The sequence below is a fragment of the Eschrichtius robustus genome, chromosome 6 (assembly GCF_028021215.1).
Source record: "Eschrichtius robustus isolate mEscRob2 chromosome 6, mEscRob2.pri, whole genome shotgun sequence".
NCBI classification, from domain to species: domain Eukaryota; kingdom Metazoa; phylum Chordata; class Mammalia; order Artiodactyla; family Eschrichtiidae; genus Eschrichtius; species Eschrichtius robustus.
In genome coordinates, this window is record NC_090829.1 from 7,397,136 (window position 1) to 7,409,247 (window position 12,112).

Below are 12,112 nucleotides of genomic sequence, written 5' to 3' on the forward strand. Positions count from 1 at the left end.
AGCCCTAAAGAGACTCACCAAAGAAGAATGCCATTAATAATTTAGGAAAATAATCATGTGTGTGTTATATAATATATATATATACATATATTTAGTTATTTCAATAAAATAAAGAACAGGCTCATCTAATGCTACAAGAAAACACTTGTTTTCTATACAGAGGATACAAAATTGTATGTAGAATAAAAGAACACAATAAATTGATTCTTTATCATAATCCACTATTGGTTGAGGCCTTGTCATGTTCTCATCTAGTTCTTTGAATATAGCATCTTTCAATATAATCTGATTATATTTATTGGATCTGCTTTAAAATCATTGCTAAATTTAACAGCTGGTCCCACTCGGAGACAGCTTCTTTAGACTGTTTCAATTTCCAAGTATAGGTATTACTTCCTTTTTTCTTTGTACATCATATAATCTTTTGTTAAAAACTGTGCATTTTACAAAATATATCTTAGCAAATTTGGATTCTGATTTTTTTTCCCCTGAAGTTTGTTGTATTGTTGGGGATTTTGTTTTTGAATAATTTACTTGGACTTAATCTGAGGAATTTCTCTCTCCTGGACTGTAGCTTTAGGCTAGCAGAACTCTATTTCCCCATTCATTTCTTACAGAGTTTGCTCCTTTTATTGAAATCTTCCCTGGGTGTTGGTATTTAGCATGTTGCTACCAATCAAGTCAGCTTCCTCAGCTTAAAACCGTGGTTTTCATGGGCATTCCCAATCCTGCTACCTCCACCACACCTGCTGCTCTGGCTTTTAGGGTGTTTGAAGGGGTTATGTCCATTCAAGAATGCCATAGATTTTTGCTGTTTTTGGCCCAAATTTCATCAGCTTTTTATGAGTAAATACTTCTCAACTTTTTTGAATTAATTTCCAGAAAACTAAAAAGATTGTTTTTGTATTTTGAGTTATTTGGGGGGACGGGAAGAAAGGTGTTTTCTCTTAGTATAGAATCATAGGTTCTATACATGGAGAAAATATTGAAATATCTAAAAGCACAAAAAGTATATCACAGTGGTAGGGTTATAGTGGTCTTTTGCTTCTTTGTTCCCTGTGAATCAAATTTTCATCAACATGTCCATTTATCACTTTTAGAATGAAATGTACATACTAAAGTTTTTAAAAACAACCGTGTAAATAGGTGGATGGGGGTGGCGTGGGGGAAAGGCACACGTTAAAGCCAAGCAGAAGAAAGGGCAACATATGAAGAGCAGGAAGATAAGGATGTAAGCTCTGAAGATGCATCTGAGAATCACGGCGACCTCACCAGGTGTGAGAAGCAGTCTGCAGCCCTCGCCTTGAGCTGGTGCCCAAGATCCAAATGGCACCTCCAGCTTCAATATGAGATTCTGCCGCCAAATCTGCCCGTATAAATCCCTAACAGCCTCAAATGTTGTCAGATTCAATGAAAAGGGATTAAAAGGAGAAGTGGGTGGTAGTTTTACCCTACCATTAGTAACAGAGATACAAAGAAAGCAACATTGATTTTTCAGCTGAACAGCATAAGCATGCCAGAAGTATGGGCTGAACGAACAAAACACTATAATTAGCAAATATCTGTAAGAAGCAAAATGAGTTTGCTATGGGAAAAAAAAAATTGCTACTATGCAAGGTAATTAAAATTTCTCTTTAAGCACCGCAAAAGGTGTGGGGGGGGAGGGGAGAGGGGTCCTCTTTGTCCCTTGGCTTAGAGACAGAATGACAACTATAATCTGAACACATGAAATGCTACTTATGTGGCAAATGTAATAGAGAAATAAGAAAACTGCTTTACTCTCTATGGAAAGAAGCTTAGAACAGTTAAAAGGCAGCCACTGAAATACATGAACTTGCCCAGAGTTCATTACCCATTGAGGGGCAACATTCAAACTGCAGTTTAAGTGCTTCTGAACCTTCCTCCCTGGAGGATACCAAAGGGTCCATGTCCTGCCTCAGTCTCGTGTGCTGGTTGCCTTCAGGAAATACTGAAAATCAGGTGGCTAGGACTTATGTGCAAATATTGGACGTTCAGCTAAAGCTCATTAGAATTATCCTCTACCTAACGTTTGAGATTCGTGTTAAACTGCAAAAAAAAAAAAAAAAAATTTGTTCAGTCCATTTTCATCAGAAAACCATTTTTGTTGTTGTTTTGGGCCTCACTTATTTTTAAAAATTAAATCATCTTTCCTGAGATACAAATTGGGTAAACCAGAAATAGTAACAATAATAAAAATCCAGTTTCTCAGATAAAACAGGATTTCATCAGTCTTTGCTCAAAGACTATAATATAATGGCTCCTCTCTGAAACTCTGCTATCTCGCAGTTCTCCCTGGCAGAACCCTATCAGACCTAGAATGCCTTTTCAAATGATACCTTCCACCCCGCAAACCAGTGCTACTCCAGGCAGAATGAACTCCCTCCTTCCTGTCACTGCTCCGTGACAAGTCATCAGCTGCGTCCCCAGGCTCTCACCAGCACCCAGCCTCTTAGCTTAAATTTTGGGTTCTTCGCACTGAAAATTCATTTCCAAGGCCAATGGTGTGGCACTGCAACTTCCTATCCCTTTGACACGTTTCATGTATTTGAAAAATATTTAAATGATTATTCACACGTTGGAGTTCTGGCAGGTGCGAGAAGCAAGGTGCACAAGAGCATGCACATTCTACAAGAAACTGAGTACAGAGGCACAAAGATCATTCTGCAGGAGGCCTCTCTGTTCCCGGCCGGCCCCGCTCTTGGGGTCTAGTTCACTCTAGCTGAGACGGGACTGATCCGCCAATCTTAGCAAGGGCTGGATGGGACTTCCCTGGAGGTCCAGTGGTTAAGACTCCGTGCTTCCAATGCAAGGGGCGCGGGTTCAATCCCTGGTCGGGGAACTAACATCCCACGTGCCGCATGGTGGGCCAAAAAATTAAAAAAAGGAAATGGCTGGAGACGTGGGACGGAAGAAACAGCCACGTGACTTCTCCTGCACCACTTCTGGGAAGATGGAAATTGCTTCTGCACCACCTTTCCCAGCCCCCACTAGCATCCTGGCAGCCGAATATACAAAACAAAGCATCCCCCCACCCCCCTGCCTCATGAGACTCAGGTGGGATGAGGCGAGGCTGAGGCAGCAGTCGCACAGAGTCAAACTCATCTCAGATGGGCTGGAAAGTACCCACGGAGCCTCCCAGAGGGAGCTGAGAAGGATGGGGTCCCGCTTTCCTACCCCTCCTGATCGTGTCACTGAGGCAGGCGTTGCTGTGTGTATCCATCAGTCTCAAGCCCTTGCATCAAACAAAGACCCACAAGAGCACTCCCTTACTTTGGGAAATGGGTGAGGATTAGAGTCCGTTTCTCGAGTGGCAGTTTGTCTTTCTCCTGCCTCGCCTGTTCCAGGAGCTGTCGTCTCATCACGGTGAAGACAGAGCGGAGCAAGGTTCTTCCGAACACCTGGGCGGTCTCGTACCGAGGCAGACTGTCACAGAACTGGGGCACGTTGCAGTAACACAGCCACCTGCAACCAGAGGAGAGCACGCCATCAGTATCCCTTAAGCCCCAGACCACGTGGAACACCCAAGGATGGCTAGCTACTCTGTATCATCAACCTCAGCAGGAGAAACCAGGTCTGCAGCGACCAGCAGAAGTATCACCACCAGCTAGTAAAACGTGGGAATTAGGTTAGCTCACCCTGCCATAGCCACTTGGGTCCAATTCTGCTAGAGTCAGTCCATTCTGCAGCATCCTTTAAATAGGAGGAGGAATTAAAGGAGAAACCGAGGAAGTCCCTTCTGCAGAATAAGAACTCCCCATCTAATCCTCTAAGTAAAATTTAAGGCTTCTTTAAAATGCCTACGCAGCATTCACACACCTCCACAGCTTTGGTGGGAAGATAAAGATCTTCAAGACTGTTCAAAACTCAGTCAAAACGCAGGAAGTAATGAGCTTCCACCATCTGTGGCTTAGGTACGTTTTCAATGACTCAGACTCAAAGTCAAAAATGCATTTCAGCGTTGCACAGGGCTGGAGGAGTTCCCGGGACGCAGAGGGAAACCAGGGCTTTCCTGAAACCTGGTCACAGTTCTGGGGCACACGGGCTACGTAGAGCATATGATTGAGAAAGCTCGTTCAGCCAAGAGAAGCTAGAAAATGAGCATCCATCCACAACGGACCCACCTTCTCCAGGGTCTCCCGGAGATGCAAGCCCTGAAATTCCCGGCAACATGGGCACACAGTGGGGCCCAGAGGGCAGCAGAGACCAGGGTCAAGGGTCGAGGCTTCATTGCCCAGCTCCCGCTCCTTGGTAGCAGATCCAAACATCCGCTTCCAGGACAGGACTGCTTTCCCCAGATAAAACCCTCTCCTCCCTGTGTGCCTTCCTGATCTCGTTGAAGATGGGGGGCCGTGCTCCAATGCGCCCAAACTGCTGAAGGACGCCCCAATGAACTGTCAGCCCCTCAATAAAGAGTGGAACAATATTCACTTACTCACGCTTCTTGACTTATTTTTTATCTTACTCTGTATTACTTCTTAGTTCTCCTGTGTATGGGGTGGGACTGTTTCATCTTTGGGGAAGAAACCTTTCATCAGTGTTAGTTCATCCACCTAGATTCAAAATTAACCTTAAAACCCTGCTACGATTTCTGTTCTCCTCTCAACTTTTCTGTCCTAATAATTCACACCCAAATGTCATTTTATGACGTAATACCCAGATGGGCATCTTAAGGGCTGCACTATATCTTGTCAAGTCGGAAACAGTGACCTTGGGAGCAGAAAAAGCTAGGAGGTGCATTGATTTTATAATTCATAAGGCACTTCATATAGAAATTCATCACCTTCGAAGCCAATCTTTGCTGGAAGTTAGCCTGTGGCCACTAAATGAAGTTAAAATATTTGGAGTGGAAGGGAGGCCAGCTCCCAGGGAACTAATTATGAAACTACAAATGTAATCACAAACCATAATCATCAGTTCAATTTCATGAGACTTAGGCTATCATAAGATTGTTTGTAAATGTTAATGATATTAAAAGTATGTCCAATCTGCTGCAATGGAAGATATATAAGGATTTAAGGATTTAGACCAGTACTGTCCAATAAAGCCTCTATGATGATAAGATTGTTGTATACCTGTGCGGATAGCCACCAGCCAGGTGTAACTACTCAGCACTTGTACAAATGAAGAGCTTAATTTTTTTTTTTCTTCTTTTTTTTTTAATTGAAGTACAGTTGGGTTACAATGTTATATTCGTTTCAGATGCACAGCAAAGTGATTCAGTTTTATATATACACATATATGTGTATATACATACATGTGAATATATAAGTCTTTTTCAGATTCTTTTCCCTTATAGGTTATTAGAAAATATTGAACATAGTTCCTTGTGCTATACAGTAAGACTCTGTTATTTATCTATTTTATATATTGTAGTGTGTATATGTTAATCCCAAACTCCTAATTTATCCCTCCCACTCCTTTCCCCTTTGGTAACCATAAGTTTGTTTTCTTGAAGAGCTTAATTTTTTTTTTTAATAAATTTATTTATTTATTTAATTTTTGGCTGTGTTGGGTCTTCGTTGCTACGTGCGGACTTTCTCTAGTTGCAGCGAGAGGGGGCTACTCTTCGTTGCGGTGCGCGGGCTTCTCATTGTGGTGGCTTCTCTTGTTGTGGAGCACGGGCTCTAGGCACGCGGGCTTCAGTAGTTGTGGCACACGGGCTCAGTAGTTGTGGCTCGTGGGCTCTAGAGCGCAGGCTCAGTAGTTGTGGCGCACGGGATTAGTTGCTCCGCGGCATGTGGGGTCTTCCCAGACCAGGGCTCAAACCCGTGTCCCCTGCATTGGCAGGCGGATTATTAACCACTGCACCACCAGGGAAGTCCCAAAGAGCTTAATTTTTAATGTTACTTAATCTTAATCAATTTAACATTACTTTCAACCAACAAGGGCCTACTGTAGAGCACAGGGAACTAGCCTATGATAAACCATAATGGAAAAGAATCTGGAAAAGAATAGATTTATATATATCAATATATCTGAATCACTGTGCTGTACACCTGAAACTAACACACCATTGTAAATCAACTATACTGAAATTAAAAAATACATAAAGGAAAAAATAAAAGTAAAATAAATAAAATTTACTTTCAAATGGAAACGCTGTGAAATATTTTTCCATTAAACAAAACTTCACTGTTTTGGTAGAACCCCATTTATCTTTAACCACTTAAAATTTAGTGAATGAACTAAAATGTGCTGTAAGTATAAAACACACACAGGATTTGGAAGACTTAGTACCAAAAATACAAAAGTAAAATACATCATTAATAATTGTTCATATTGATTCCATGGTGAAGTGATAATATTTTTATATATTGGGTGAATAAAACATTATTAAAATTAATGTCCTGTGTTTATTTTTTTAAACGTAGCTACTAGGAAATGTTAAATCACATATGCGGCTCATTTATGTGGATCATATTATATTGTATTTGGCAGTGCTGATTTTGTGTCTAGAAGAGCATTTCCATCTATAGGGGTCACAGATGTCGGAGACCCTACTTAAAGACAGATGCTCTTTCTGCTATGGCAATGATAGGCTATAAATATTATCATAAAATCATAAAATGTTGTCCCAAAGTGCTTAATAGGTCATTCACTCTCCCCAGAGTAGAGGAAGGCAGCATAGATTATCTAGTAAAAATTTTCAAATAATAGGTTGCCATTCATTTCCTCTGAGAATTATTTTTATAGACCTCAGTTTACACTTTGTAGTTTAGTTTTTTTACTTGCAAGACTAATCTTATTTTATAAATCTGTAAGGGCACAGTATGAAAAGACAGGAGATGAGTCAGCGTGTGGTGTTTCGGGGACTGCTCTAGTAACTGACACAGTCCAGGCGTGTGGTGAGACAGAAATAAGGAAACGAGAATGAATGTGTGCCTTGTCACTACTCACACGCTCCCCCAAAGACTAACCTGGAGGAGAAGATTATACCTAAACGACTGGTTTCAGGTCTTCTCCAAAGAAGTGAAAGGACAGCTCAGTGATCTTTGTATGCCTAACGGTGACGGCATGGGCGTGCAACTGACTGATTGTTCAAACAACTGTCTCTGACTTCTTAACGGCATCGTGATTTGCAACCACCTTGCTTTCTTTAAAACGTGAATAGAATTGGAGAACTTGACTGCAGAAGACCATGTCATCCTACTTACTTGCTGGACTGAAAATCCTAAGGTTTTCAGGAATTAAGTGACCTCTCCCAGTTCTCCCAAACTAAAAGACTAGTTACTTTTAGAGACCAGACTAGAAGCTAGGTCTCCCGAGTGCGAATCCACTGTTCTTTCCACGCTCCATGATAAATACTGCCCTAGATTTACACACCTAATTATGAATGCCCAGGAAGCATGGTGACAGGCTATACCTCATACAGCAGTAGTTATATACAACTGTTTCACCAAAATCAATTTAGTTATATCTAACTTGCTCAGTATTCTTACAAAGCATCTCCCCAATATAGGCATGACCTCTAATTTTGAGAAGGTCTGCACAACCGAGAATCTAATGCTAATTATTTGCCACTTTCCTTTAGCATATTCTGTTGGTCAGATGTATTTTAAGAAGTCGTATTCCTTTGACACTTTATTTTCCAGTTATTTCCTCGTGAAATTATATTAGCACACCATCATGGAATTCAGGGAATTTCAAAATATTTGTCCAGATTTTTTTCCAACACCACAGTGATTTCTGGGGGACGTATAAAGGTATATTTAATTTATACTTATATAAATTATTAAGGTTAAGTATTTTAACATTAATATACCAAATATTTTTAACATATAAAATATTTACGTTTTTCCTTAAGTCAGAACAGAGAGGATAAGTAATTTAAGCAGCTCTGCTGTTCAGTCTGCATTTAATTTTTTATTGGCTAGATCCTCACAGGTTAGCTTTGTGAGGGACATAATCGTTTTCTGAGTCTATTCTCTTCCACGGAGAACCCTGTTTCTCCCCATCTTCACGCTGATGTGCGCTCCACGAGTTTTCCGCCCCTCAGTCCTAATGGCTACAACTGCTATAAATTACATGCTGAACCAGCAGTCCAGCTCCTGACGTTCACTGACACGTCACCTGGTACCTGCAGCTGTAACAGGACCTATTTTGGAGAAGATGGTATCAGGGAGACACCATGCCGCGGCGGCGCGTGGTTTTTTAAATTCCCACGTGGTCGAAACAAGTCTCGCTTCTGATAATGTTCACAGGTTGTTCCTCTCTGCTTCCCTTTCTTCCTCAACACGGCGGTGGGGGGGAAGCCCGGGGCGGGGGTGGGGGTGGGGGTGGGGGGGGGGGCGGTTTGGGAGGCACATCTACCTTCATTCCCTTATTATTCACACAGTCTCCTGATCTCCGGCCCGCCTAGAAATCGGCAGGTTGCAGGACGGGCTCACTCGAGGCCCTCGCCGCTTCCTTTCCCCCACGTCCGACTCCACCCTTCCGACTCCACCCTTCCGGCCTCGGCTGGGGCGAGGAGGCGGGGCTCGCCAGGACCGTGAGGATGTCTCTCGGTGCCCTTTCTAAAGTGACCCTCAGGGCTTCCCTGGTGGCGCAGTGGTTGAGAATCTGCCTGCCAATGCAGGAGACACGGGTTCGAGCCCTGGTCTGGGAAGATCCCACATGCCGCGGAGCAACTGGGCCCGTGAGCCACAACTACTGAGCCTGCGCGTCTGGAGCCTGTGCTCCGCAACAGGAGAGGCCGCGATAGTGAGAGGCCCGCGCACCGCGATGAAGAGTGGCCCCCCACTTGCCACAACTGGAGAAAGCCCTCTCACAGAAACGAAGACCCAACACAGCCATAAATAAATAAATAAAAATTTAAAAAAAAATAAAGTGACCCTCAAATCGCTACCCTCTCATCCCACTGCACACACTCCAGCAGAAGAGTCGCACGCTGGCAGTGACCGAGCTTTGGAGGGCGTGTGTTGGGGGGAAAGCATGACTAGCATCTTCCCAGCGCCTGTGCTGTGCGCCAGACGCCATGCACGGGCCACTTCAGGGGACACACAACAGCCATGGGACCGGGCAGAGGAAGAAACAGAAGGTCCAGGAGGCGAGGTGAGAGAGCTCTAACACACACACAGAACTGGGGAGGGATGGAGCCATGGTTCAAACCCATCGCTCATTCCAGAACTCGACTTCTATTTTTTACGACTCCTTGAGTATTCATAAGTGCCGCCCATTTCTTGGTAATTCCCAAGTGCTACATAGTATTTCTATTATGTTTTCTAAAATACAGCATTAACTCCCGTGCTGCTTCACAATTAATTCTCCTTCTTGATGAAACAATTTTTCCTCTCTTAAGGGTGGCAAATATTGGGAATTCCCTGGCGGTCCAGTGGTTAGGACTCTGTGCTGCCACTGCAGGGGTCACGGGGTTCAATCCCTGGTTCAGGGAACTAAGATCCCACAAGCTGGCACGCCCAAAGGAAAAAACAAACAAAGACAGACAGAAAAAACGACAAAAAGAGAGGCAAATATTTTCAGGGATTTGGCTTTGACAAATATTCAGCTTTGTCAATCGTTCACAGATGGAGTTAAAAGACACATAGAGTTCTATTATCTCAACTCATTTTAAACAAGAGTAACAATACTATAGGAACTATTGTTAATATAAAGCTCTGAAATGAAGGTGTGAAAATGAAGACATAATTTAAAAAGTTGATTTTGAAGAAATCTGTAAATCTTTACAATTATTAAGATAAAATACTTTATAACTCAAATTGTATATATTGTAAAAGGGGAGAAAAAGAGGGAAAGGGGGTTTTAACTCATGAAATCAGGTCAGCGATCAGAGAGAAAAGCTTATCTTCAACTACACCCATTCCTCTTTGTCATCCGCTGTTACGGAAAATAACCTGGGTACAATTGGTCTTTACGAGCTGTCAAAAAACACTGCCTATTTTAAATTGGGGGCGGGGGAAAAACCCTGAAGCAAGCTTGATGTGCCTATAAAATATAAATGGGAAAAGTTATAAAAAAGGTGAACAGAATGGATAATACAAGTCCCTGTCTTACTTAAATAAAAATAAATGTAAGTCATGCTATTTTGTAGGGCCCGTGTTTATGACTCTTAAGTCAATTCTATTATTCTGCAAGTCATAAGTAATAAAAATAAATTCCCACTTTAGAAAAATGTGTAATTCTTGGATGTGTAATCCAAGAATATGTTTGATGTCCACCAACAGGGACATGATTAGGTAAATTACAGTACATCAGTTCAACAGACTGTAATACAACCAGTAAAACGTCTGAATGGGGGACAAAAAGGATGCAAATTTTGTATTTTCGTTCATTCTAACAAATGGAAAATATCTATTTAAAGGGACAATGGCTATAAGACAATATGTATAATGATACTATTTATACCATGCTGCTGGGACTATGGTGATCTTTCCTTCTTTAAAAAAAAAATTTTAACACTATTATATTCACAGTCATTGCTTTTTTTTTGTAATGATGTCTCTATATAACAATTACAGAGTCATAGTATAATTATCTAGATCAGCAGTGCTCGATAGAAATACCATGCAAGCCACACATGTAAATGTAAGCCATGCATTTAAATTTCCCAGTAAGTCACGTTAAAAAAGTAAAAAGAAACAGGTGAAATTAACTTTAAAATATTTTATTTAATTCAATATTTCCAAAATATCACCATTTCAACATGTAATCAATATAAAAAACTATTAAACTATTAATGAAATACTTGACATTCTTTTTTTTTTTTTTGTACAATCTTAGAAGTCTCCATTCATGCCAGCCACACTTCAAGGGCTCAGTTCAGGTCTAGATGATTTGGATCCCTCACCCTCCAAAACATCATGCTATTAATGAAGAGTAGGAATCTGGGGAGTTAAATTAGACGTTCTCTCTAACTGATGGAGTCCCGTGATAACCGGGCAACCCTCTGCTTGCAGAGGCAAGTAGCGATGTTATGTCTGCAATGTACTTTATGGGCCAGAGAAGAAGAACCGGCCATCTGCTTACCTTGTATAGTTCTCCTTGTATCCAGAAATATCATCGTTGGGAGATCGCAGTCTTCGTTGAGATGGAGCCTCCAGATGCCAATAGTTGATGCGGTTCAGGAACATTTTTGCCAACTCAACTATTGTTTGCCTTTCTTTGGATGGCAGGTGACTAAATTTGTACTGTACAAAGTTATTCACACCCTTAAAAGGAGGAAAGGCAATTTATTCATGCAGCTGTGCAGTCCTAAACACTCACATAGTCAGCCCCGTTGGTGGTCATTAGCAAAAGAAAAGACATTTCTCTATTCACAAAAAGCTCTTCCTTTTCCCTGTTAGAAAACAGGAATGCCCAGAAGGAATCATGCCTCAGATCACAGTCTATGAAAAGTGACAAGACACAGAGGCTGTGAGTTGCAATTCTATGCCTGCTGCAATCGTGAGGTGCTAAAGGAAAATTGAAAATCGCGGACCGAAAAAGTCAAAACCCCATAAACAATAAAATATGGCTATTTTGCAGCATAACGCTTGCTGTACTGTCAACACAGTAGCTCACATATAATGAGATTCTTGGATAAATATAATGTTTTTACATTCGTAAAATTTTAATTTCTGAACTAAACCACTAGAATTTGAACTTTTACTATCACTCTGTCGGTTTTAGTAAACCTACCAAAAGAAAGTTCTTATTCAGAATTATGGCCTTTTAAAATAATCTGTGGATTTGTGGATTAATTTAATCTTTCTTCAGAACACTCCCATCTAATTTAATTTCAAATAAAGGAACAATGAATTCTTATTTCGTAGGGATTGAAGACAACGTTTTTTCTATGAAAAACTGACTGATAAAATACATTTATTTGTTTCTGATATCATGTCTTCTGTAATTATTCTTATCAAGAAATGCAGTCCAGAGTATCTGAGATTTACTTAGGCGAACAATGATGGGCCAAAAAATTGATACTGATGAGAGATACTGACAACACCTAATAGAAAAGGTCTATACATATCAACAGATGCCCCAAGTAAATCTCGGCTTCTTTGCAGGAATCATAATGTACCAGGAAGCCAATTTCTGGAAGCAAAATCTCATTTCTTTTCTGTGCTTTTTACTTGACTTACAATGTTTT

At 41.2% G+C, this 12,112-nt stretch overlaps 1 protein-coding gene across 1 annotated transcript in view; it reads right to left on the minus strand.

Moving 5' to 3' along the window:
- The window catches only part of KAT2B (lysine acetyltransferase 2B), a 103,996-nt gene that overhangs the window by 36,413 nt on the left and 55,471 nt on the right, over positions 1-12,112 (minus strand). The window contains exons 5-6 of the mRNA XM_068545854.1: positions 11,005-11,186; positions 3,292-3,483 (exon numbers count right to left, since the gene is read on the minus strand). Coding sequence (XP_068401955.1) covers positions 3,292-3,483; positions 11,005-11,186 — 374 coding nt within the window. The remainder of the gene's footprint in view (positions 1-3,291; positions 3,484-11,004; positions 11,187-12,112) is intronic.